Raw genomic sequence first — 27,950 nt, 5'->3', positions numbered from 1 at the left:
TGTGCCTTCGGATTCAGACAAGAAGCTTCCTGAAATGGACATTGATTGATTCCAACAATTGTTTATATTAAGACAGACTATTATAAAGCTAACAGAAAAAAGATTGCAGGGAGAAATATCAATAACCGCAGATATGCAGGTACCACGCTTATGGCAGAAAGTGAAGAAGAACTAAAGAGTCTCTTGACGAAAGTGAAAGAGGAGAGTGAAAAAGTTGACTTAAAGCTCAACATTCAGAAAACTAAGATCATGGTATCCGGTCCCATCACTTCATGGCAAATAGATGGAGAAACAGTGGATGACTTTATTTTTATGGGCTCCAAAATCACTGCAGATGGTAATTGCAGGCATGAAATTAGAAGACACTTACTCCTTGGAAGGAAAGTTATGACCAACCTAGGCAGCATATTGAAAAGCAGAGATGAACAAAGGTCCGTCTAGTCAAGGCTATGGTTTTTCCAGTGGTCATGTATTTATGTGAGAGTTGGACTATAAAGAAAGCTGAAGGCCAAAGAATTGATGCTTTTGAACTGTGGTGTTGGAGAAGACTCTTCAGAGTCCCTTGGACTGCAGGGAGATCCAAGCATTCCATCCTAAAGGAGATCAGTCCTGGGTGTTCACTGGAAGGACTGATGCTGAAGCTGAACCTCCAGTACTTTTTGCCACGTGATGTGAAGAGCTGAAAAAGACTGGAAAGACTCACTGGAAAAGACCCTGATGCTGGGAAAGATTGGGGTAGGAGGAGAAGGGGACGACAGAGGATGAGGTGGTTGGATGGCGTCACTGACTCAATGGACGTGGGTTTGGGTGGACTCTGGGAGTTGGTGATGGACAGGGTGGCCTGATGTGCTGCAGTCCATGGGCTCGCAGAGAGTCGGACACGACTGAGCAGCACTGAACTGAACTTATGGCAGAAAGTGAAGAGAAACTAAAGAATCTCTTGATGAAAGTGAAAGAGGAGAATGAAAAAGCTGGCTTAAAACTCAACATTCAGAAAACTAAGATCATGGCATCCGGCATGGCATCCGGTTCCATCACTCCATGACAAATAGATGGAGAAACAATGGAAACAGTGAGAGACTCTTTTTGGGCTCCATAATTACTGCCGATGGTAACTGCAGCCATGAAATTAAAAGATGCTTGCTCCTTGGAAGAAAAGCTATGACCAGCCTAGACAACATATTGAAAAGCAGAGACATTACTTTGCCAACAAGTATCTGTCTAGTCAAAGTGATGGTTTTTCCAGTAGTCATGTGTGGATGTGAGAGTTGGACCATAAAGAAGGCTGAGTGCTGAAGAATTGATGCTTTAGATCTGTAGTGCTGGAGAAGACTCTTGAGAGTCCCTTGGACTGCAAGGAGCTGGAGCCAGTCAATCCTAAAGGAAATCACTCCTGAAGGACTGATGCTGAAGCTGAAACTCCAATACTTTGGCCACCTGATGTGAAGAGCTGACTCATTGGAAAAGTCCCTGAGGCTGGGAAAGATTGAAGGCAGGAGGAAAAGGGGTCGACAGAGGATGAGATGGTTGGATGGCGTCACTGAGTCGATGGACATGAGTTTGAGGAAGCTCCAGGAGCTGGTGGGGGACAGGGAAACCTGGCGTGCTGCGGTCCGTGGGGTCGCAAAGAGCTGGACACGACTGAGTGACTGAACTGAACTGATGAGGTTTTAGTGAACTAAATGCTACCTAGTAAGTGGCTGTTATATATTACTAATATAATTATTAACCGTATTTCTGAACCCTGTTACCAAAAATATTATAAGCCTAGAAACTGTTTCAGGAGGTTAGAAAAGGGGTTTATACAATTAACCATAGAAATGTGTGCCCCCAAATGCTGTCCCCTTTTCAGCTCTGCACCGAGGCCTTGGGAGCTCCGGGGGTCTGTGGGCCTCAGGCTGAGGTTGGGATCAATCCCACAGGCACATGCAGATAACAGCTGGGCGCCCTCAGGGGCCAGATGCTGGCTCCCTGTGTGTCTGTAGCTGGCAACTTTCTATGTATCCATAGGAGGAGGAGCTGTCCTTTGGGAGGGCCCTTTAGAATATCCTGCCTCTGACACTGTTCTCCCCATCTCTTAATTTGGTAAGGCTTAATTTAAATTTGCCTTATGGTTTGGCTCATCGGGAATGATTCAGGGAGCGCCTCTCCTGAGAAGCAGGTTTTCGCATCTGCATGCTGTTGCTTGACGTGGCTTGTGGAGGAGACCAGCAGTGTGCTGCTAAGGAGGGAGCAGCTCTACAGTCAGGAGGTGTGAGTTTCCTGCAGGGTCCCTGAGGGTTACCCAGCACTGCGTGACGAAGTCATGTAACTGCGCCTAGCCTGTTTTTTCTGTCACATGTTGTGAAAACTCTTTGAAAATGCAAATGCTGAATGAAAAAGCATTTACACAAAAATTGGTACATGAATGTTCATAGCAGTATTATTATTAGTAGCTGAAACATGGAAACAAACCCAGTAGTAGGGAATGAAATACTGATGCATGCTAAGTATGGCTGAACTTAGAAACGTTATGCTAAATGAAAGAAGCAGGGAAAGAGGTGGTGGGGGAGGGGAGGAATAGGAATGGGGAGTGACTGTCAATGTGTGGGGGGCTTCTTCAGTGTTGAAAATGTCATAAAATTAGATTGTGATGACGGTTGTATGTGTCATACAAAACCCCACTGAACTGTGCACTTTAAGTTGCTGAATTGTATGATACGTGAATACATACCAGTAAAGCTGTAAAAATGTGAATACTGCATTAGGCATTTTTATTCTCACTGAAGTAACTTAAATTAACTGTTAGTACAGTGCTGGGTATTAGGGGTATGGCATCTGGATGCATTTTGCCACTTCAACTTTATAGCCCTGATCAAGTTGTGAAATTCTCTGAACTCGTTTTTTTTCCTCCTGTTGAAACAGAAATAGTGACCGCAGCAGTCTTGTCTGCCTGGCGTTGCTGTGGGGCCGCAGTGGGGCTTCTGAGCGCGCGTGGCGTGTGGGCGTGCTGTCAGCGAGCCTGGCCTGTCCTTCCCTCTCCCAGGGTGCAGGCCAGGGAGAAGCAGGTGTGAGGAGGGGAAGGCGGAGAGAAGCAGCAGCGCCCCGGTTACTAGCTGCTCCCAGCTTTTTCTGTTTTAAGTACGTGTCTGTGTAGAGATCATTTTGTCTGTTACAGCTGTAAGCCTTTGCAGCTTAGCACGAACTTAGTGGTTAAGCCGTCCTTTCCAAGATTTAAGAATATTTCAGTTAAGAGTCCAGCCTTGTTCCCAGGTGATAGGTTGTTATTGCACAGAACTTCAGTCAAGAAGGGAGGGTAGAAGTGTTGCTGAGTCTCATGGAATGAACCCCCTTCAGGACTGAGTGTTTACTTTCATAGGAGAGATGTGAAGATAGTTGACCGTTGTTGGGGAGCTGGGTGACCCCGTCATCCACATGCTAAGTTTATTCTGAGAGTTGTCCCCGGGAACTGAAACACTCGATGCTTTGACAGCATCACCACCAGGAATGTCCCTTACCTAGAATGTCTGGAATACTGAATGTGCTCTGCTTTCTGCCTAGGGTGTTTGATTATTTTGGAAAATAGAGAATTTCTTCAGGGAAACATTTCCGGCTTTTTGTCAGACAGTAATAGTATGAATTTTGTTTGTTTCTAGTTTGTAATGATAGTAGTCACATTTAGGAGACTTATTAATTCATGGAACTTTTAAAAAGGCCTTCAGTGTGCCAGGCGTTGCACTGGGTGGGCATTGGGCATCAAACACAACAGGAACAGAGCACTTCAAGGGCTCATGGCTCGTCAGATCAGAGAGTTGGAAGCCCACGAGGATGAGGACACGGAGACTCCTGCGAGGGGCTTCTCTGTAGGGACAGGAGCGCGCTCCAGATCATTGAAATGTTTCATATCACTCACTCACAGTTATTTTTATTATTTCTAGTTTATAAAAATAAAGCTAGGAGTTTTAAAGTATGTTTTACTTTTTCTTGGTGGATAATTTCCATTTTGATGTCTTCATAATGCACTGGGGTGAAGTAGAATCCTCAGGAAAATAGCGCACAGTTTGCTGACTACAGCTATGGAAGGTTGCCAGTACCTTTTTGAAATGAATTATTTGTATGTCATTTCAGCTCTTGACCCCAGATTTTATTGTGCTGTGAAAACAGCCACGATGGCATCTTTAGTCTCAGTAAAAATCAAGACGGAATGAGGGTTGCAAGGATACATGAGTTACGTCATACGTGATGTATGTTTTTTTTCCCCCCTGAAGGAGCGTACAGATTGTGCTTTTATTTTTTATTTTTTGGCCACATCTGATGAATTGCAGTATCTTAGTTCCCTGACCAGGGATTGAACCTGGGCCCCAGCAGTGAAAGCATTGAGGCCTAACCACTGGGTGGTCAGCGAATTTGGTTCATGTTTTTAAATTCAGATAAGCAGAACATTTGTAGCTATAGAATCTAAGCTATAATCTAATTTTCAGAGTAGTTTCAAGGATTAGAAATTATATAAAGCATAGTTTGATTGCTAAGTGGTTTGGAGTTTATTCTTTTTCTAACTTCTTAGAAGTTGATCGCATACTTATTTTTAATAGAAGTGTTGAGGGCTGTCTATTTCTGTAGAAACGTTGAAGGCTATACATTTCTCTAGAAGTATGTCTTTAGTAAACCCAGCAGTTTCAAAGTATAATATTTTTATTATGTGTATTCAGATTTTCATAATGATTTCTTCTTTGGCCTGACATTATTTAAAAGTGTGCTTTTAAATTTCCATATATATGTTTTAAAAGATTGTTATTGACTTGTTTTAATTACATTGTGATCAGAGTGATGTTTTGTATGTACCAATTCTCTGGAATTTGTTGAGATTTTTAGTTCCATCCAGATGTGAGGTGAATGTTTACTAAACATTCACAGTATTCTAAAGAAGAATTTTTTTTAGGATGTCATTTTCAAAATATTTGTTTATTTACTTTGACCCTGCTGCGAGGCTCGTGGATCTCAGTTCCCCTGGTCAGTTCTGGCACTGCCGTGAAAGTGCTGAATCCTAACCCCTGGACCACCAGGGGACTCCCGTGAGATGTAATTGTTTTGGAGAGCAAGGAGCCGCAAGGTTCTGTCTTTCGATTACATTGTTCTTTTTTTCTGTTTGCTGATTTTTTACTGTTCTGCCCGTGAATAATCAGCTGATGACTTGGTGTTACTCTCTACATTGTGGGTTAGACCGCCTGTCATGGTGGTGCATGCACGCGTGCTCAGTCAGCTCAGCCGTGTCCAGCTCTTGGTGACCCTGTGGACTGTAGCCTGCCAGGCTGCTTTGTCCGTGAGATTCTCCAGGCAAGAATGCTAGAGTGGGCTGCCATTCCCTTCTGCAGGGGATCTTCCCAATCCAGGGAATGAACCCACGTCTGCTGCAGTACAGGCAGGTTCTTTTCCCACTGAGCCTCCTGGGAAGCCCACCATTATGATGGTAGATTTTCAGTTTCTGAGTTTTCACTGTTTTTGCTTTATATGTGTTGACACCATTTTATTAGGCATATATATATATGTGAATATTTTGTTGAAATTTTTTTTAAATCACTTTTTAGAATGGCACTACCATTCTAAAGTGGTTTTCTTTTCCAGGGTCTTTCTTCTCTCAACATTAATATAGATATTCCAGCTTTCTTTTGGTTGGTTGTTTGGTATGCATATTTTCATCCATTCACTTTCAAACTTTTTATGTTCTGTTCTTATGTTTTATGATTATATTAGTTACTTTTTCTGTGGTTGCTTTAACAGATTACCCCAAACTTGGTGCTTTAAAATAAGAGAAATTTTCTCTTACAGTTCTGGAGGCCAGAAATCCAAAACCAGTATCACCCAGCCAAAATCTGTGTTGATGGGAACATACCTCCTCTCAGGTTGCAGTGGAGAGAGATTGTTCTTGAGTCTAACGGCTGCAGCGTTCTTTGGCTGTAGCGGCATCCCCCCATTCTCTGAGGTCCTGGTCAGACTGCCCTCTTCTCTTGTCTTTGTAGCCAGCATCTCTGTCTGCCTCCTTTTTGTAAGGATGCTGGTGATTGCATTTAGGGTCCATCCAGGTAATTCAGGATAATCTCACCGTTCTCAGTACCTTAATTACATTTCCAGAATCTTTGCAGCATAAAGTAAGGTTATCGGTAACAGGGATTAGGACTGATTTCTCTGGGGATCATCACCAAACCTACCACAGTGGGTATTATTATATCTGTCTTTTAACTGGTGTAACAGCATTTCCATTTATTGTGATTCTGATAGATTTGTACTTTTTCTGTCATCTTACAATTTGTCTTCTATTTGTAATTCCCCCCACCTCCATTCTTGCCTTTTTGAACAACCAGGTTGTTTGGCTTGTTTTTCATTATGTATTCTCCTTGTTGGTTTGGAAGTTACATAATCTGTTATGTTCTTTTCATGGTTGTCCTTGAAATTTTGCCATGCATATTTAACAAAGTGAAATTAGTTTCATATTCCACTATCAGACAAAACAAAGACATTGAAATACTTTAATTCCAGTTAAATCCAGTGATCAAGTTACTTGCTACTTTGTCCAATATTTTAGTCTAGCCTTTTTTTTTTTAAACTCCTACATTGGACAGCATCATCATTATATTTTTCAAAAACATTTTTAGATTTGCTTTCACATTTAGCAGTTTCTTTACACATGATGCTTACTGCTTTTCTGATTTTTACCCTGGGATCATTTTTTTCTTCATTCTCCAGTCAAGAATACTGGACTGGGTTGACATTGCCTTCAGGGGATCTTCCTGACTCAGGGATCAAACCCAGGTCTCTTGCGTTGCAGGTAGATTCTTTACCGTCTGAGCCACCAGAGAATCCCTTTTCTTCGTTAGAAACTCCTTTACTGTAGGTTTGTAGGTAGTAACTCTGTTTTTGTTTATCTGCAATGACATTATCTCATAGGCATTCTCCAAAAATAGTCTTGCTCGGTATGGAAATCTAGATTGACAGGTATTTCCCTTGGAATAGGTTCTCTACTTTTGTTGTTTCTGTTACAAGTTTGCTGATAGTCTGACTGTTATTCCTAGGTAGGTGATGTCTTTTTTTCCCTTTGTCTGCTTTTAGAGAAGACTTTTTTGCCTTAGCTATTGTGCAGCATGATTACAGTATTTATGAGGCAGATATTACTTTGCTTGACATCGGTGAACTCGAGCCTTTCTGCTCGCAGGATTGCCAGCGTCCCCTCTGCATTCCTTATTCTGTCTTCTGTCGTGATTTGCATCTCCTTGTCTCTCTGTGCTTATTCTCTGGTTAATTTCTTTTCAAATCTGTCTCTTAATTCACTGATTCCTGTTTGTATGGAAGCTGCTATTAATTCATTGTTGATTAAACTTTTTTGTTTCTAAGTTATCTCATTTCTAAAAGTTGTTCGGTTTCTTTTTCAGCTCTTCTTGTTTATTTTAGATAGTCCCTGGGGATTGTCGTATTTATGATTAATTTATTTTTAAGCACTTCATACATAGTTATTCTGTGTCTTGTTTGGTAATTCTAGTATCTGAAGTCTTTGAGGGCCCTGACCTATAAGATATTTATTTCTTCAGTGATTGTCACTTATGGAGATTGTTTTTGGGTTTATTGAATTTTTAACTTGAACCCCATATTTGGTTGATCTTAGCCTGCGGGATAACCTGAGGATGTTTTCTCCTGAGATGATTTTGTTTTCTTCTACTGTGACCCAAGGTTATTCATCCTGAGACCATTTCCACTCCCTGATAGAGTTCAGCTCATCAGCTGCTCCTTTTTTTGCCTCTACCAACTGAGATTTTGTCATTTGACTTCTGGTCGTGTCACTTTCTGTGAGTGATTCCAATTCAGAGTTCTGGTTTCAGTCTCAAGGTTTTGGCTGTTACAGCTGTAGTTGTTGTTTTGCCCTTCGAGGTTTTATGTATATCTCACATGCAAATAATATTTAGAAAATAATAGTGTGAAACATCTTATTTGAGTGGTGGGGACTCTAAAAATTTATTTCTTACTTGAGCTCTCCAAATGGTATTTGTTAGTAATGGGAATAGTGGTTGCGTATTGGTATAAAACTTAGGAAAAGGATGTTTAGTATGAGGTGATTCTAAAATGCACAGTTTAAAGGTCAGTGGAGTTGTTTTTGGTACAGGAAAGAGTGAGCTACAGCTTGACCAGCATATGAGACTTGGCTGAAGTCGTGTGTGCAGTTTTTTCATCTATAAAATGATCACGTGGTTTCTCAAGTTCCTTCTGGTGCTGAAAATGTGTACTCACAAGGTTTTGTCTCACCGCTCTTTATGTCTGTTATGTTGATTTAGTCAGCATTGTTTAAAATCTGTGTTTAGAGAGTTGTGTTGGGCGTTTTGGAAGGTGAAGCATTTAATAGCTCCCTGCTTCAGTAAGCTTGAAGTCTAGGAACTGTATAGAAAATTGACAGTGCAGAGCAGCGGCACACCTGTGAGAGGAGCCGACAGTGGCGCTGCGGTGTGCTCCTGTGCCTGCGCTGAGGAGGCAGGGCCCATCGCAGGATGCTCTTCTAGCGTTTTTTTAAAAATGTGTATATAGCTTTTATTTATTTATTCTTGGCTGCGCTGGGTCTTCGTTGATGTGAGGGCTTTTCTCCAGTTGTGGCGAGCAGGGGCTAGTTTCTAATGGTGGCGGCAGGCTTCTCCTTGCAGCGGCTCCTCCTGTTGGGGTCTCTTAAGGCACGCAGGCTTCAGTACTTGTGGCACATGGGCTCAGTAGCTGTGATTCCCAGACTCGGGAGCACAGGCTCAGTAGTTGTGCTGCCTGGGCTTAGCTGCGCCACAGATGTGGAATCCTCCTGGACCAGGGATCAAACCGCCGTCTCCTGAATTGGCAAGTGGACTCTATCACTGAGCTACCAAGGAGGCCCTCAGTCAGTCTTTAAAGATGCTAATGCTGCTTGAAATAATAGTAATGAGCAACAACAACAGCCATTTGTTCTATTTACTGTGTGCCAAGCACTGTATGAAGCATTTGACATACATTAACTCATTTAGTCGTAAGGAAGTAGATAATGCCGTCATTCCCACTGGCAGGTGAAGACACTGACGTGTAGGGCGCGTGTGTGTGCTCAGTTGCTTAGTTGTGTTGGGCTCTTTGTGATCCCATGGGCTGTAGCCTGCAGACTCCCTGTCCATGAGATTTTCCAGGCAAGAACACTGGAGTGGGTTGCCATTTCTTTATACAGGGGATCTTCCCCACCCAGGGATCGAACCCCCCTCTCCTGCGTCTCCTGCATTGGCAGGCGGATTCTTTATCACTGAGCCACTTGGGAAGTTTATAGAGAGATTAAAAATGTGGCTAAAGGTTATGCAGCTAGAAAATGGTAAACTGGGATCAGAACCCGGGAAGCTTGGCTTGAGGGTCTCTACTCTAGATATGAATTGAGTACATTTATTAATCAGCATTGAGAGGCTAGCGGAATTTTTATGAAGACCCAAACCAGATGTTTTGTGTATCAGTATTCTCTCTCAGATTTTGGAAATATAAACAGAATAGGGTGCATTACAGTTCAGTTGAATTTGTTCAGTTGAACAGATGGTTGGTTGGCTTATCTTTGGCTGCCTCACCCAGAGTTGTTTTTAAAACCACACCCAAGTCTCTTTCAGTACCCTACACTACAGAATTGATTTAGAAATTGAGTTAGAGTGAGAAGCTTCACTTCTTTATTTGTGCTCCATGTGTTGACAGAACATAGTAGTTTTAATAGAATGTTTTTAATTAATGTATTTTTATTTTTAGTTGCTTAAACTTAACGTTCTTGAAGCTTTTGAAATGAACCTTTTTAGCAACTGCTTTCACATTCTCATCAGATATTAGATAATTAAAATATTTCCTGCTTGTCGGGTACTCACTGTGCCAGACATTGTAGGAGATAGTTTACACTTATTTTTTCTAATTTGTCCCAATAGCCTTGAAATATGATTTGAACATATTTTATTACAAATGAGGAAACTGAGGTGAAAAAGTTGACAGTGAAGATGATAAGACAGTAGCGGGTGCTGCTGGTGCGGAGCTGAAACGGTCACCATTGGGCCTGGTGGGGAGGGAGAAGCATAGCCCTCAGTCTCCAGAGAGAAGGCAGTGAGGTCACTGGGAAAGAGCCATCACAGTAAACTCCAAATGGATTCAGGAAAGATGCTGAAAATTATAGAGACTGTAGAGAAAAAGCAAAATATTGTTTATCAGAGAGAATTCCTAAAACTGTCTTGGAACAGTTTCTCATACATGTGCCAATGAAGGAATAACTTTCTATTTAAAAGCAGAAGAATTCGAAGGAAGAGGTTTGCAGACCAAAATATTAAAATGCTAAAATGTTTGCTCATTGAAAAATAAAACTATGGAAGATAATAGTCTGGAAATGTCAAATATGACAAAAGGTCATTGTAAATATATAGTTTAATTCAAATTTGTAGGAATAAATACATCACGATTTCAATAGATAGGCAGGTGGACAGAGAAATTAATAGATAGTAATGGAAATTTCAGATGTAAATAAACATATGAAAAGCATTCATCCTTTCCTGCTAATCAGAGAGATACCAAATAAAGCAGCCACTTCCGCTCCATCAAATAAGGGACACTTTTCTATACCTCTGCTTCCTTTTCAGAGTATGTGAGCTAAAAAGGAACTGAAACTTTTTATTTCATCCTATCCTAACCCATGTGGAGAGTTACTTATGCTGTAAACTTTCTTTTCCAGTTTATACTGTTTCATTTAACAACTGTTTTTTGAGCTTCCACTCTAGGCAAGGTCCCACACTAGGATTTTTTAAAAGACTCAAAATTCTCCAAGCCAGACTTCAGCAATACGTGAACCGTGAACTTCCAGATGTTCAAGCTGGTTTTAGAAAAAGCAGAGGAACCAGAGATCAAATTGCCGACATCCGCTGGATCACCGAAAATGCAAGAGAGTTCCAGAAAAACATCTATTTCTGCTTTATTGACTATGCCAAAGCCTTTGACTGTGTGGATCACAATAAACTGTGGAAAATTCTGAGAGAGATGGGAATACCAGACCACTTGACCTGCCTCTTGAGAAACCTATATGCAGGTCAGCAAGCAACAGTTAGAACTGGACATGGAACAACAGACTGGTTCCAAATAGAAAAAGGAGTACGTCAAGGCCGTATATTGTCACCCTGCTTATTTAACTTACATACAGAATACATCATGATAAACGCTGGGCTGGAGGAAGCACAAGCTGGAATCAAGATTGCTGGGAGAAATATCAATAACCTCAGATATGCAGATGACACCACTCTTATGGCAGAAAGTGAAGAGGAACTAAAAGCCTCTTGATGAAAGTGAAAGAGGAGAGTGAAAAAGTTGGCTTAAAGCTCAACATTCAGAAAACGAAGATCATGGCATCCGGTCCCATCACTTCATGGGAAATAGATGGGGAAACAGTGTCAAACTTTATTTTTGGGGGGCTGCAAAATCACTGCAGATGGTGATTGCAGCCATGAAATTAAAAGATGCCTGCTCCTTGGAAGGAAAGTTATGACCAACCTAGATAGCATATTGAAAAGCAGAGACATTACTTTGCCAACAAAGGTCCATCTAGTCAAGGCTATGGTTTTCCAGTGGTCATGTATGGATGTGAGAGTTGGACTGTGAAGAAAGTTGAGCGCCAAAGAGTTGATCCTTTTGAACTGTGGTGTTGGAGAAGACTCTTGAGACTGAACTGAACCGAACATTTGGGGGTTATTTTATTTATCCTGTTGCAGTTATTTGAGAGTGCTTTGTATTTTTATTGGCTTGTTAAAATATGCTGTTCAGTTCAATCACTCAGTTGTGTCCAACTCTTTACACCCCATGGACTGAAGCACACCAGCCTTCCTTGTCCATCACCATCTCCCAGAGCTTGCTCAAACTCAGATCCATTGAGTCCATGATACCATCCAACCATCTCATCCTCTGTCATCCCCTTCTCCTCCTGCTCTCAATCTTCCCCAACATTAGGATCTTTTCTAGTGAGTCAGTTCTTCGCATCAGGTGGCCAAAGTATTGGGACTTCAACTTCAGCATCAGTCCTTCCAATGAATATTCAGGATTAATTTCCTTTAGGATAGACTGGTTTGATCTCCTTGCTATCCAAGGGACTCTCAAGAGTCTTCTCCAACACCACAGTTCAAAAGCATCAATTCTTCGGTGCTCAACTTTCTTTATGATCCAGCTATCACATCCGTACATGACTACTGGAAAACCACAGCCTTGACTGGATGGACCTTTGTCAGCAAAGTAATAGCTCTGCTTTTTAATATGCTGTCTAGGTTGGTCATAGCTTTTTTCCAAGGAGCAAGCATCTTTTAATTTCATGACTGTGATCACCACCTGCACTGATTTTGGAGTCAAAGAAAATAAAACCTCTTGTGTTTCCACTGTTTCCCCATCTATTTGCCATGAAACGATGGGACCAGATGCCACGATCTTAGTTTTCTGAATGTTGAATTTTAAGCCAGCTTTTTCACTCTCCTTTTCACTTTCATCAAGAGGCTCTTTAGTTGCTCTTTTTTTTCTACCATAATGGTGGTGTTATCTGCATATCTGAGATTATTGATATTATCCATATTATCCCAGCAATCTTGATTCCAGTTTGTACTTTATCCAGTGCGGCATTTCACATGATGTACTCTGCATAGAAGTTAAATAAGCAGGGTGACAGTATATACCATCGATGTATTCTTTTCCCAATTTGGAAGCAGTCCATTGTTCCTTGTCTGGTTCTAACTGTTGGTTCTTGACCTGAATACAGATTCTTCTCAGGAGGCAGGTAAGGTGGTCTGATATTCCCATCTCTTTAAGAATTTTCTACAGTTTATTGTGATCCACCTAGTCAAAGGCTTTATCATAGCCAGTGAAGCAGAAGTACATGTTTTTTCTGAAATTCTCTTGCTTATTCTATGATCCATTGGATGTTGGCAATTTGATTGCTGGTTCCCCTGCCTTTTCTAAATCCAGCTTGAACATCTGGAAGTTCTTGGTTCACGTACTGTTGAAGCCTGTTTTGGAGAATGTTGGGCATTGCTTTGCTAGCGTGTGAGATAAGTGCAGTTGTGCAGTAGTTTGAACATTCTTTGGCATTGCTTTTCTTTGGGATAGGAATGAAAACTGACCTTTTCCAGTCCTGTGGCCACTGCTGAGTTTTCAAATTTGCTGGCATATTGAGTGCATCACTTTAACAGCATCATCTTTTAGGATGAAAGTAGCTCAGCTGGAATTCCGTCACCTCCACTAGCTTTGTTCATAGTGATGCTTCCTAAGGCCCACTTTACTTCGAATTCCAGGATGTCTGGCTCTAGGGGAGTAATCATACCATCGAGGTTATCTGGGTCATGAAGATCTTTTTCGTATAGTTCTTTATATTCTTGCCACCTGTTCTTATATCTTCTGCTTGGTTAGGTCCACACTGTTCCTGTTCTTTATTGAGCCCATCTTTGTACAAAGTGTTCCCCTGGTGTCTCTAATTTTCTTGAAGAGATCTCTAGTCTTTCCCATTCTGTTGTTTTCCTCTGTTTCTTTGCATTGATCACTGAGGAAGGCTTTCTTATATTTCCTTGCTATTCTTTGGAACTCTGCATTCAAATGGGTATATCCTTCCTTTTCTCCTTTGCTTTTAGCTTCTCTTCTTTTCTCAGCTCTTTGTAAGGCCTCCTCAGACAACCATTTTCCCTTTCTGTATTTCTTTTTCTTGGGGATGGTTTTGGTCATTGCCTCCTGCACAATGTCACAAACCTCCGTCCATAGTTCTTCAGGAACTCTATCCCTTATATTTGTTTGTCATTTCCATTGTATAATCATTAAGGAATTTGATTTAGGTCACACCTGAATGGTCTAGTGGTTTCCCCCACTTTCTTCAATTTAAGTCTGAATTTGGCAATGAGGAGTTTGTGATCTGAGCTAGTCAACTTCCAGGTCTTATTTTTGCTGCCTGTATAGAGCTTCTCCATCTTTGGCTGCAAAGAGTATAATCAAGCTGATTCCTGGTGATGTCCATGTGTAGAGTGATCTCTTGTGTTGCTGGAGGAATGTGTTTGCTGGGACCAGTGGGTTCTCTTGGCAAAGCTCTGTTAGCCTTTGCCTTGCTTTATTTTGTTCTCCCAAGACCAAACTTGTTACTCCAGGTATCTCTTGGCTTCTGCTTTTACATTCCAGTCCCCTGTGATGGAAAGGACATCTTTTTTTGGTGTTAGTTCTAGAAGGTCTTGTAGATCTTCATAGAGCCGTTCAACTTCAGCTTCTTCAGCTGGTTGGGGCATAGGCTTGGATTACTGTGATAGTGAATGGTTTGCCTTGGGAATGAACAGAGATCATTCTCTTGTTTTTGATTTTGCACCCAAGTACTGCATTTTGGACTCTCTTGTTGACTGTGAGGGCTACTCCATTTCTTTTAAGGTATTCTTGCCCACAGTAGTAGATAGACTGGTCATCTGAATTAAATTCACTCAGTCTGGTCCATTTTAGTTCAGTGAATCCTAAAATGTTGATGTTCACTCAAAAGTATGCTGTAGCTTTTCAGAATGTTCTGAACTGTTGTGTGGAAATCATTTTGAGGTATTGTCACACTTACGGGCCCTGAGGAGAATTGCCTCCTCTAAGTAAATGAAGCATGATTATTCATTTGAGGCTTTGGATTGAACAGTTGATTAAATGGACCATTTTTCTCCTTTATTAACCCCAGAAGGTCAGGCTGCAAGGCCAAAGTGCCTAGGTTTTCCTAGACCCGCAGTATAACATACTTGGGAAAGAACAGTCTATTTGATCATTTCAAAACTGGGTCACATTCTGGTTAACAGTGATAGTATTGCTTGGCTGAGTGTCGATTCAAGGTGAAAACATTCTCATCTTAGGCTCATGTGGTTGGTCCTTCCTCATGTGATTGTAGCGTGACCTCTGTGCGAAGTCTGTATAGAATTGTCTACACTCAGTATGTCTGGTCAGCGTATGCTTCCTGACCTGCTTGGCTGGGTCTCTGCAGTCTTTCTGGGCCTCTAGTACCATGAGTCTAGAATTCTCCTTTTCTTAATTCTTGACCTTGGGAGTTATCCTTGCTTGAGTCTCCAAAATCAGTCAGCTAGAGACAGATACAGCTTTAGTTTTGTCTGCCAACTTTGGGAATTGACGTAATTCTTAGAAACATAATACCCAGGTAACTTGAAACATAAAACCCAGTTTGACACACAGATTCTTGGTTTGCAGCCTGGAACTTCCTTGTGAGTGGTGGACTGAGATTTGGAGTTTGTTTGGTTAACTGCTTGTATCCCCAGAGTCTCTTGGTCATACGTCAGTTTTGATTGAATGGGGCAAAGTGATGACTTTTCTTACAGTCAGATACCTCTGGAATTCAGACTTAGATTAGCATTGCCAGTCCCAAATGTGAGACCTGAGTGTGTATTTGCTCCTCAGTGTATGTTTATCGAGGGCCTCCTAGGTGTCAGCCTTGTGCAGACGGTAGTGAGTGAGAGAGGTAAGTCTCCTCTTCTCTGGAGAGGCTGCATTCTAATCGGGGAGACAGTGAATTTCTGAAGGGAGCGCTAAGAACTGACGCTTAGTGTGTTAGTGTGTAGTTAGTTGGTCAGACATTCATGCTAGACATTTTGCACACTATGCGGGGGCACGTTTGTTAGCCTCCTTAGTTCAGATGTGGAAGGTGAGATCAAGGAAATTTACAAATTTACCTAAGCTTACAGCGTGTTTGCCTTGGAAACTAACAGATCATTCTGTCTTGTTTGAGACTGCATCCAAGTACTGCATTTCAGACTCTTGTTGACTACGAGGGCTACTGCATTTTTTTCTAAGGAATTCTTGCCCACAGTAGTAGATGTAATGGTCATCTGAATTAAATTCACCCATTCCCATCCATTTTAGTTCACTGATTCCAAATCATTCGACATCTAAACCATTCCAACCATTCAACAACAATCCAAGTCTATGCCACAACCACTAATGCTGAAGAAGCTGAAGTTGACTGGTTCTGTGAAGATCTACAGGACCTTCTAGAACTAATGCCAGAAAACGATGTTTTCTTCATCAGAGGGGTCTAGAATGCAAAAGTAGAAAATTGAGATACGTAGAGTAATAGGCAAGTTTGGCCTTGGAGTGCAAAATGAAGCAGGGCAAAGGCTAACAGAGCTTTGCCAAGAGAACCCACTGGTCATAGCAAACACCTTCCTCCAACAACACAAGAGATCACTCTACACATGGACATCACCAGATGGTCAATACTGAAATCAGCTTGATTATATTCTTCGCAGTCAGAGATGGAGAAGCTCTATACAGTTAGCAAAAACAAGGCCGGGAGCTGACTGTGGCTCAGATCATGAACTCCTTATTGCCAAATTCAGACTTAAATTGAAGAAAGTAGGGAAAACCACTAGACTAAGTATGACCTACATCAAATCCCTTATTATACAGTGGAGGTGATGAATAGATTCAGGGGGTTAGATCTGATAGAGTGCCTGAAGAACTGTGGATGGAGGTTTGTAACATTGTACAGGAGGTGGTGGCCAAAACCATCCCCAAGAAAAAGAAATGCAAGAAGAGAAAGTGGTTGTCTGAGGAGGCCTTACAGATAGCTGAAAAGAAAAGCAAAAGGCAAAGGAGGAAGGGAAAGATATTCCCAACAGATCGCAGAGTTCCAAAGAACAGCAAGGAGAGAGAAGAAAACATTCTTAAGTGAACAATGAAAAGAAGAGAAAGGGAAAGCCTAGCGATCTCTTCAAGAAAATGGAGATTCCAAGGCAATATCTCATGCAAGGATGGGCACAATAAAGGAGAGAAAGGGCAACCTAACAGAAGCAGAAGAGATTAAGAAAAGGTGGCAAGAATACACACAAGCACTATTCAGAAAAGGTATTAAAGACCTGGACAACCATATAGTGTGGTAACTCACCTAGAGCCAGACATCCTGGAATATGAAGAAAAGTGGGCCTTGGGAAGTGCCACTAGGAACAAAGCTAGTGGACGTGATAGAATTCCAGCTGAGCTGTTCCAAATCCTGAAAGATGATGCTGTGAAAGTGCTGCACTCAGTGTGCCAGCAAATTTGGACAACTCAGCAGTGGCCGCAGGACTGGAAAAGGTCAGTGTTCATTCCAGTTCCAAAGAAAGTGGTGCCAAAGGATTTTCAGACTACCACACAGTTGTACTCAGGTCACACGCTAGCAGAGTAATGCTCAAAATCCTTCAAGCCAGGCTTCAACAGTATGTGAACTGAGACCTTCCAGATGTTCAAGCTGAATTTAGAAAATGCAGAGGAACCAGAGATGAGATTGCCAACATCCATTTTGGTCATTGAAAAAGCAATGGATTCCAGAAAAATATCTGCTTCATTGACTATGCTAAAGCGTTTGACTGTGTGGATCACAGGAAACTGTGGAAAATTCTTAAAGAGATGGGAATACCAGACCACCTACATGCCTCCTGAGAAACCTGTATGCAGGTCAAGTAGCAGCAGTTAGAACTAGATATGGAACAACAAACTCGTTCAAAATTGGGAAAGGAGTTTACCCTGCTTATTTAAGTTATATGCAGAATACGTCAGGCGGAATGATGGTCTGAATGAACCACAAGCTGGAATCAAGATTGCTGGAAGAAATATCAATAACCTCAGATAGGCAGATGGTACTGCTCTAATGGCAGAAAGCGAAAGGGAACTAAAGAGCCTCTTGATGAGGGTAAAAGAGGAGCGTGAAAAAGCTGGCTTAAAACTCAACATTCAAAAAACCTAAGATCTGGGACGGAGAGGGAGCTGGGAGAGAGGTTCAAGTGGGAGGGGTCATATATATACCTATGGGTGATTCATGTTGTTGTTTGGCAGAAACCAACACAATTCTGTAAAGCAGTTATCCTTCAGTTTAAAAAATAAATAAAATTGAAAAGAAAACGAAGATCATGGCATTGAGTCCCATCACTTCATGGCAGATAGAAGGGGAAAAATTGGCAGCAGTGATGGATTTTATTTTCTTGGGCTCCAAGGTCACTGCAGATGCTGACTGTAGCCATGAAATTAAGACTCTTGCTCCTTGGAAAAAATGCTATGGCAAATCTAGACAGTGTATTAAAAAGTAGAGTCGTCACTCTGCTGACAAAGGTCTGTACAGTCAAAGCTGTGATTTTTCCGGTAGGCATGTGTGGATGCAAGTTGGATTATGAAGAAGACTGAGCCCTGAGAATTGATGCTTCAAATTGTGGTGCTAGAGAAGACTACCCTCCCCCCCTTTTATTTTCTTCTTTGGAGAATACTTTTGAGAGTCCCTTGGACACAAGGAGATCAAACCAGTCAGTCCTAAAGCAAATCAACCCTGAATATTCATTGTTAGGACTGGTGCTGAAGCTCCAATCCTTTGGCCACCTGATGGGGAGAGCTGAGTCACATAAAGACCCTGATGCTGGGAAAGATTGAAGGCAGGAGAAGGGACAGCAGAGAATGAGATGGTTGGATGGCATCAACGACTGAATGGACATGAGTTTGAGCAACCTCGGGGAGATAGTGAAGACGGGGGAGCTGGCGTGCCAGTGTCAGTCCATGAGGTTGCAAAGAGTCGCGCAGCTTAGCCACTGAACAACTGCAGAGCCAGTACATGGCTGAGCTGGAGTTTGCACTCAAGCAGTGGAAGTCCAGAGTCTGTACTCTGAAAGTACAGATGAATGCCTTGAGAGGGAAGAAAACCCTGGGTGAGGTGAGGGAGCTGGGAAGAGGGGCTGCTCTAAAGCTTGCAGTGAGGGAAACTTTTCTCAAAACTTGGATGTGAAATTTGACCTGAATCCTGACTGATAAGGAGTAAGGTGCTCAAAGTAGCTAAAGTAAATTTGTTCTGGGCAGAGAAGGGTCTAAAGGTTCCGAGGCAGGAAGGAGCTGGGTGTTTTTGCAGAAAAAGGAAGCCAGTTTATCTGGGACAGGGAGGCAAAAAGATTGCTGGGCCCTAGCTGGAAAGGTCCCTGCTGGCTGGCATCAGCCGTTCAGATTTACTCAGGGACTGTGGGAAGTCACTGATAGGAATCAGGTAGGAGGAGGGCCTGATTTGATTGTGTTTTTATGGAGAATGTGTTAGAGGAGTTTGAGTCTAGGCAGGGAGGCTAGGCTGGGGCACGATTAAGAGTTCTGTTTTGGACATGGGTATGAAGGCCCCTCCTAGTGTTAATATCTTTTTTTGCTTATTTACCAAGACGTAACTGAAATATCTCAGTCCTTAAAGAAAATGATGATAAGCAGATTTACTTTCATCCCCTTTTCCCACTCCCAAACAAAGCTACTCTTCACTCCTGGCCTGGCTGTAGCTGTTACTGGAGTGCCTGTCACTCTCACCGCCTCTGATGCCACCTCGGGAGCCCTGTCTTAATGCTGCCACTGACCGCCCCACCCCCACCCTCCCCGTCCCCTGCCCGTGGCACTGTGTAAGTTGTTTGTGCAGCTCTCCTGCTGCCTGGCCCCTCTGCGAGTGCATGTTTCCTGAAGGCAGAGATTGTTCTGTGCATCGAGTCTCCAAGCATCCAGATTGAAGCTAACACAGTGCCTGGCCTGTGTTAGCTTCATGGTAGGAGCAAAAAACTAAGATCATGCCATGTGGTCCATTGCTTCATGCAAATAGTTGGGGAAAAAGTGGGAGCGGTGACAGATTTTATTTTCCTGGGCTCCAAAACCACTGCAGCCATGAAATTAAAAGACGCTTGCTCTGTGGATAGGAGAGACCTAGACAGCATAGTAAAAAGCAGAGGCATTCATCACTGTGCAAACAAAGGTCCGTATAGCCAGTAGTCATGTATCAGTGTGAGAGCTGGACAGTAAAGAAGGCTGAGCGCCAAAGAGTTGATGCTTTTGAACTGTGGTTGGAGAAGACTCTTGAGAGTCCCTTGGACTGCAAGGAGATCCAGCCAGTCCATCCTAAAGGAAATTAGTCCTGAATATTCATTGGAACGACTCATGCTGAAGCTGAAGCTCCAATACTTTGGCCACTTGATGTGAAGAGTTGACTTACTGGAAGGACCCTGATGTTGGGAAAGATTGAGGGCAGGAGGAGAAGGGGGCGACAGAGGATGAGATGGTTGGATAGCATTGCCAGCTCAGTGGACATGAGTTTGAGCAAACTCCAGAAGGTAGAGAAGGACGGAGGAGCCTGGCGTGCTGCAGCCCACGGGGTTGCAGAGTTGGACACGGCTTAGCGACTGAACAGCAGCAAAAGGAGCTCAGTGGGCACTCACTGAGGACGTCCTTCGGCTTCTACTTTCAGTCGCGTTTGAAAAGTCATTTCTGGGGTCTGTAGCTTCTGTGGCCCAAATGTGGACGGAGCCTGTCAGAGTTGGAAATCTCCCCTCTACCTCAGTAGTGCTGTGTTTGTTGAAACAGCACATTTTGATTAAATAAAGACTAATAAAATATATGCAGTTTGATGCATAATTTTCCTTTGTTTCAGTTGGTTTTGGCCATTTTTCCATATTATGAGAAAATGAAAATTAGGCCATTTCATTCAGTTTAAGACCTTCATGATTTTCCCCTTCAAATATCATTTGGAATTATTAAAGCCTTCAGAAGTGTTTTGGATGTTAACATAGGAAATTCCTATGGTGGTAAGAACAATGAGAAACTATACATACAAGACAGTATCGTGTAATATGTTTTTGAAACCAGCTGTAGTTGTCATAGGTGTCTGAAATTTTCAGTTATTTTTCACCAACAGTAAAAATAAAGCAAGCAAGAAGGAATTTGGTGTTGTGGAATGTCCATAAAACCTGACCAGGACACTTTGGACCCAGCCTTGTCCAGTAATCATAGCCGCCCTTTTATGTGTGTCCACTGGCAAACACTGCTAAATACTCTCTAAGTAGCATTTCTGATTTTTATCATAGCCCTTGAGGTTTCCATGGCAGCATCCATTTATAGGTGATGAAACTGATGTCCAGAGAGAAGCTAAGCGACTTCAGAAGTTCAGGGTCTAGCGGTAAGCAGCCCAGTGGACCTCCGGCTTGCCCTCAGCCTGACTCAGACACACCAAGTCGCTGCTCTCTGCCCGTGATTCCCAGTGTGCCCAGGGCCGTCTGCTGCTGCTTCTGAGCCTCAGTCTCCTAGTTCTGAAATGAAGGGGTTAGGTTTAAGCTACCACGGAGATCCTGACAGCGTTGCGTCAGGAAGGCTCTCAGGGTCCTCAGGCCTGCTGCGCTGCCTGCAGCTCTTCAGGCTCTCACACTGTTACCAAGCACCTCCTGTGCGCCAGCCCGCAGTGTGAGATGCTTAGACTGGACATGTGGAAGACCTGGTCGGCTTTCGGAACGGATAAGACGACTGTATTTCCCTCATAACTTCGGACTTCAAGGCCAGTGTGCTGAGTGCCCTGTTCTTCAGCAGTAAATCTTGCCTGTCATTCCCTAACTTGGGAAGGGAGGTACTTCATATTCCGTTGATTCCTTATGGGATGAAACGCCCTGTTTAGAGGCCAAGAACTCCATTGCTTTCGGTAAGTTGGAAATAAGCAGTGGCTGCACAGTGGAGCCAGTACTGATTTAAAGAGATATTCAGTCATAAATACTTCTGATGTGAACAGAATCATTTTGGAAGACTGACTATAAGGGGCTCATTAACGGAATACTTTCTTAACTCACTTGAAAGTTTGGTTAATATTTCTACCTTGAGATAAGACAGTCTCTTTAGAACCTACATTTTATCACCTGAAAGTCAGGATAGGGCCACCCTGCTAAAATACTTAACAGTATATATCAGTTCAGTTCAGTCGCTCAGTTGTGTCTGACACTTTGCGACCCCATGGACTGTAGCACGCCAGGCTTCCCTGTCCATCACCAACTCCTGGAGTTCAATCAAACTCAGGTTCATCGAGTCGGTGATGCCATCCAACTATCTCATCCTCTGTTGTCCCCTTCTCCTCCCACCTTCAGTCTTCCCCAGCATCAGGGTCTTTTCCAATGAGTCAGTTCTTCACATCAGGTGACCAAAGTATTGGAGTTTCAGCTTCAGCATCAGTCCTTCCAATGAACACCCAGGACTGATCTCCTTTAGGATGGACTGGTTGGACCTCTTGCAGTCCAAAGGACTCTCAAGAGTCTTCTTCAACACCACAGTTCAAAAGCATCAATTCTTCGGCGCTCAGCTTTCTTTATAGTCCAACTCTCAGATCCATACATGACCACTGGAAATGTTGTCTAGTTTGGTCACAGCTTTTCTTCCAAAGAACAAGCATCTTTTATTTTCATGGCTGCAGTCCCCATCTGCAGTGATTTTGGAGCCCCCCAAAATAAACTCTCTACTATTTGCATTGTGTCCCCATCTATTTGCCATAAAGTAATGGGACCAGATACCATGATCTTAGTTTTCTGAATGTTGAGTTTTAAGCCAACTTTTTCAGTCTCTTTCACTTTCATCAACAGGCTTATTAGTTCCTCTTCGCTTTCTGCCATAAGGGCGGTGCCATTGGCGTATCTGAGGTTATTGATATTTCTCCAGATGCCCTGACCTAGTCATGATCATTCAGAGGTGACACTGAAAGATGAACTGCCCAGGTCAGTAGGTGCCCAACAGACTATATATCAAAGTATAAAACTTCAAGACAGATGCTTGATGTCATTACCCTGCTGGAAGTACAAGATAACTGTGTATGCTGTTGATTTATACCTTCAGGGATGCTTAGGATTTTATTTATGTGCTTTATGGTGTTTTATTTTTAAACTTTTTCTTTTTATGAATTTAACTTTAAAAAATGTATATTTGTACAACAAGGACTCTGCTGGCCTTCTCTATCCTTCATCTGCCCGGATCCCTCCATTCCTTAAAAGTACACACCACCATCTTAAATTTCTAGTCATTTCTTCCTATATTTCTTTTTGCAAATACAAGCAAATCTGAGTGTTTTTCTTATCCTTCCTCCTGCCGCAAGAGGAACTCTAGATACGCTGTTCTCTTATCTTGCTTTTTTTGAAAATGTGGAACACTTCATGAATTTGTGTGCCGTCCTTGCACAGAGGCCATGCTAATCTCTGGGTCGGTCCAGTTTCAGTATATGTGCTGCTGAAGTGAGCACTGTACCTTGCTTTTTTTCACTTAATAGTATATCCTTATTTTTGTGAAATTGAGACCACTAAGAATTTGTGTGCTCATAATTATTTCATAGTATAAAGGGTTTTCAGTCTCTATCAGCTGATATAAATATTAATACTTTTCAGAGAGTAAACCTGTGGCAGATTTTTACTGAGACTGATTCTTGTGATTTTAAGTACTTCCTGCCTCACTCTAAAGTGGGAAAGCTGACACCGTTTTCAGAAGTCCCAGAGTTGACGAAGCGCTCATGTTCCAGTGTCTGTGTGGACAGAGTATGTGTATCTTAGCATTCTCAACAGTTTTGTTGTTCTTGGTTTATAAGTCTCGGCTGAGTAATTCCTTCAAAGCTTTCTTTTATCATTTGTCTTCCACAGAACCAGTTACTTCACAAATTGGAACATTTAGTTACTGACCATTAAATTCTGAAAAAGCTGCTTGCTTGTTTTTGTGGTGTTTTAATCTTCCTTACTTACAGCCCTGCCAAGCTTTGCTACCTTCCTCCTTCTTCCTGGAAAGATAAAATTCCATGCCCTCATGGAATTAAATTGAGAAAATGTTTCGTTTCAGTTAAACTGTAAATTTTGAAAGTCATTGCCTCAGGAAAGATACAGCCAAGAAAATGACACTAGCAACGGAGCTGAAGGATGGTTACCACTGTCATGAAGGAACTAAAGAGAGACAGTGGTTGGCGTGGCCAGAGGGTAGAGTCGAGTTCTTTTTTTTCCTGCATGTGTTCTGGGCATGAACATCTCAGAATATGTGCATTGGTATAGGAACTGTGGTGGAGACCCTCCTGTGGAGGGGTAGTTATTTGCTAATTTGTGAGATACCTGGGAGGTGGTGAAGGACAGGGAAGCCTGGCATGCTGCAGCCCATGGGGTCTCATAGAGTTTTACATGACTTAGCGACTTAACAACAGGAACACATGAGATTATTTCTCCTGGATTCCTCTCATGAAGTCTGAACTGTAGTTTCCTTTGTGAAGTTACTTCTTGAAAGCACTTAAGAGTATCCTGGCTAATATTTGCTCACGTGCTATTGGAAGTAATGGGTGTTACTTCAAATAGCGTTTTTTTTGTTTGCTTGGATGAATTTCGTGAGTTTAGTAATTTAGTGAATTTAGCAGAATTTTATGAAATTAGTAATGGAAAGTTGCTGGGGTCCAGCCTCAGCAGAGTCCAGGGATGCCCTCAGGACGGATGGCATTGGTGAAAGGAAATGAAAGAGTGACATGGGGTGACCAAGCTTTGGTGAGCGAGGCCCGTAACTTTATTTTCAAAAGGAGCTTTTATACCCTGAGTTGTACATAGAGGGTAATGAAAGATGCAAGGTCATGGAGAGTCAGCCCAAACATGCCAGCAGTTTTGCCCTTACCGAAACCAGGATTTTTCTGCAAATCTTTCCCATAAACAAGGGTCTTATGTTGTGTACATTATCTTCTGGCCAGGAGGCCTGTTAACATTTTATGACTCTTTCCTTGATACGTATTGATCAACCAAAAAACTTCTTTTCCCTTGAAGTGTTTTTTCTTTATACCTCTAATCTGTGTCAGCCTCAGAAAATACCAAACAGAGTTACATTCTCATGGAGCAAAGGTGCAGTGGGTTACATCAAAGAAAGAACTTATTAGCTCAGAGGTCTGATGTGGTTAATTCCAAGGCTACTACTTGTTTTTCTTACATTCCAACTATGTTAACTAATGCACTCCCAGGTGCACAATGGATAAGGGATATGGGAACTTGGCAGCAAGCATTGGCTCAGCAGTGAAATCCTACACCAGCACTACTCTAACAGTTTTTAACTCTTCGAAAGGCTGTATATTTTTAGAATGTTTTAGGCTTCCCGTGCCTCTCACGGTTGGGAGGCTGTAAACAATCACATGCGTAGCTTCAAGAGTCTGGATAAACCTGTCGGGCATGCTAGAAAGCCATCAGAGGGGTTTGAATTCAAACACTCCTATCATGTCCAGGAGACTTATTCACTAAAGCCCTAAGTTAACTTTTTGCAGAAAAAGGTGATCGGGGATAGCCCCCTGTTAATGTCAGAAGAGTTGGTGAAAGATATAAAATAGTAAGACAGACAGATTCTGGTTTTTGGGACAGATGCTCGAGCAGGTCCAGGGGGTCCCTCAAGTCCTGATCCATCTTGCTCGTCAGGTGTCTTCCGCATGACCTTGTCATGGGTGGGATCTCCCGAGCTGGCTCCCAGCAGAAAGTGATTTTATATTCCTCTCCACCGTTCACCCACTTAGATTGTTTTGAGGCCTGTTGTGGGGCCATTGGTGGGGTGGTTAGACTCCAGTGTGCTGCCTGCTCTTGGCCATTGTCCACCTTGTGACTTCCTGTGTGGCAGCTGTGGGTGAGCGTGGCGTTTGGAACCGGTGGTCTTGGGTTCAGGTTCTGAGTGGCTGCTTACTTATCTCGAGGCCTCAGGAACTCCCGCAGGGCTGTCGGAGTGAGCTAGTCTCTGTGGAAGCACGCCCTCTGCGGTGGCCCGTGGCGCTGTCCTCGCCCAGTTCACGCATCGGTCACTCTTCTCATCCCTTGCATTTTCCTCAGCTGGATTTGGGGAATATTTGGTATGGAGTTTGTGAGTCATGGAGATGATGACGAGCCTCTATCCTGTTTTATTGTTTTTTTCCCTTAGGTGCTTTCAGATACATTTTCTCATTTAACCATTAAGTTAAGAAGGTATTTTTACTTAATAGGTGAGGACTTCCTAAGTGTTGAAATTATACGGTGGAACTAGTGGGACTAACCACTGATACCTAACCCAGGGGTCTGTCCTCTGCCCATTACTGTCCATAGAGGGGAGAATCCTTTCCTCCGCACAGAAGGGCTGTTTAGCAGAAGCAATGAGAGTGCAGTCTTTAAAGCACAGTCTTAATTTAAGAGTCTTGTTTTTCCACCATGGCTGTGTGACCTTCAGCAAGTGACTGGAATCTCTGTAATACACCAAAAAATTGATTAAATGCTACAGCAGAGGAAAACAGCAGCTGTGTAACTGTAAAAATGTTGCAGAGTGTGGGAGATTCAAGCTGGGAACCTGTTAAATCATTCATCCTAAAGCAGAGGAGCAAGAGGGCCCACCCAGATATTTCCTCATTGGAACGAGTATGAGAGTAGGTAGCTCGGCTAGGCAGCACTGCTTTGATTCAATTTTACCCTTTCATTTTTTTCAAATTTGAGCTTGTGGACCCGTGAGGGTGAGAGGTTAATGTGTGGTAGTGTTAAAAGCAGGTGGCCTGGTGCCAGGCAGCCTGAGTTAAGATCCCAGTAACCCTGCTATCGGCTCTTCACTGCTTCGTGCCTCTCAGTTTCCTTATCTGTAGGGAAAATGAGTTAATACATGTAAAAAGTGAATATTAGATCAGTGATTACCACTTAGTAAGCAGAGCTTATCTTGAACTTTTGAGCAGTTCCGTCTCCAGGGGAACATCTGGAGACCCAGGAATAGAAGGGATCTGATCAGAGTACTTAAAGGCTTTCAGTGAGCCGCGGGCCCCCAGGCAGGGCACAGAGCTCCCTGAAGCTGTGAAGAGGAGTCTTAACCAGAAGGCAGGTGTCTGTCCTCTGCGGGGCGTGGGCCAGCAGCCAGGTAGGCCGTGGGGGTGCGGCTCGCTGTGCTGGTGCTCTGTCGCTCTTGGGAGGGGGCTCCTTTGTCAGGGGGTGCTAGAGCTTCCCCTTTCGTTGCCTGGCTGAGCACCCCTTCCACAGTGGAAGGTTTCTGAGGATTTGGAATGAATTTCTGATGGGGACTTGTTTGTCCCTTCTGCTTCCCCACCGAGGCGCCGGGCAGGGTGTGGACTTTCTGTGCTGCACTGGGCTCAGCCTTCAGTGTTAGCTCCGCCAAACTGGTTTAAAGTCTTGTCACTCTTTCCAGCGAAGGCGCCACTTTGTTTTGTTCCATGCGTTTTTTCTGGCTTTATTGAGGTATATTTGCCTGTAATATGTTTAAAGTATACAGCGTGATGATTTGATGTGTATCTGCGTTGTGAAATGATCCCCACGATCCAGCTATTTAACATGCACATCACCTCATTAGCTGCCCACCCCCCCCCTTTTTTTTGGTGAGACCAGCTTCTGTTTAATTGAGTGTGTCCTGTTTCATTCTGGGTGCAAACCTTACGGAGCCCTCCCAGAGATGTTCATTGACCAGGTGACTGCCTACTGCCCCAAGCCAACCTGGAAGTACCACTTAGCTCTAAAAGCATCTCTCCTGTGAAGCTTTCCTGGCGGCCCTCTCTCAGTGTCCCGGGGCTGCCATGAATAGCCCCACAGCCTGGGCGACTGGAACCAGGAGGTTATTGTCTCAGTTCTGGAAACCAGACGTGCCCGGTCAGGGTGTCAGCAGGGCAGGTTCCTTCTGAGACGGTGAGGGGCCTCTGTACACGGCCTTCCCCCTGTAGTCGAGTCTGTGTCCCGAGGTCCCGCCTGCATAAGGACGCCAAGCAGATTGAGGCGGGGGCTGGATGGGCCCCTGGCTGAGGGGCCGGAGTTCCTCCCCTGTGGACAGACAGACATTCCAAAGTAGTGAGAGGGAGGAGAGCGGAGGCCTGTCCAGAGAAGAGAGAAAGCACATATCGCTCTTTTTCGAAGTCGGGGGCCCTCCCTGACTGCACATGCCCAGAAAGGCTCCTTGGAAGTCAAAAAGGGAGGAGGCCTCCCCTCTGCAGTAAGCGATGTCAGCCTACCCAGAGGCCTCTTTGCTAAAATCTACCTTGACTGAGTTGGAGAAGGAAATGGCAACCCACTCCAGTGTTCTTGCCTGGAGAATCCCAGGGACGGGGGAGCCTGGTGGGCTGCTGTCTATGGGGTCATGACTGAAGCGACTTAGCAGCAGCAGCGGCAGCCGTGACTGAGAGATGGTGTCGCGCGTGGGAGGACCCAAAGATAAACCAG

General features: G+C 43.3%; 1 protein-coding gene and 1 non-coding gene across 27 annotated transcripts in view; one reads left to right on the top strand and one right to left on the bottom strand.

The window, feature by feature from the left end:
* The window catches only part of ADD1 (adducin 1), a 99,838-nt gene that overhangs the window by 21,351 nt on the left and 50,537 nt on the right, over nucleotides 1-27,950 (top strand). For 20 of the 26 annotated variants that reach the window (XM_060417702.1, XM_042251701.2, XM_042251706.2 and 17 more), the window contains one exon: nucleotides 1-27,950. This exon is cut by the window's left edge. The exons of 5 other annotated variants lie outside the window; for them this stretch is intronic. In XM_060417702.1, the coding sequence (XP_060273685.1) occupies nucleotides 27,914-27,950 (37 nt within the window). In that variant the 5' untranslated portion in view covers nucleotides 1-27,913. One more of the 26 variants, XM_060417704.1, reaches the window with a different exon arrangement.
* Nucleotides 22,929-23,032, bottom strand: LOC114115432 (U6 spliceosomal RNA). Its single transcript, XR_003589775.2, has one exon. It is a non-coding gene; the product is annotated as a U6 spliceosomal RNA (small nuclear RNA).

Source organism: Ovis aries, chromosome 6 (assembly GCF_016772045.2).
Source record: "Ovis aries strain OAR_USU_Benz2616 breed Rambouillet chromosome 6, ARS-UI_Ramb_v3.0, whole genome shotgun sequence".
NCBI classification, from domain to species: domain Eukaryota; kingdom Metazoa; phylum Chordata; class Mammalia; order Artiodactyla; family Bovidae; genus Ovis; species Ovis aries.
This window is presented reverse-complemented; position numbering and strand designations above follow the sequence as displayed.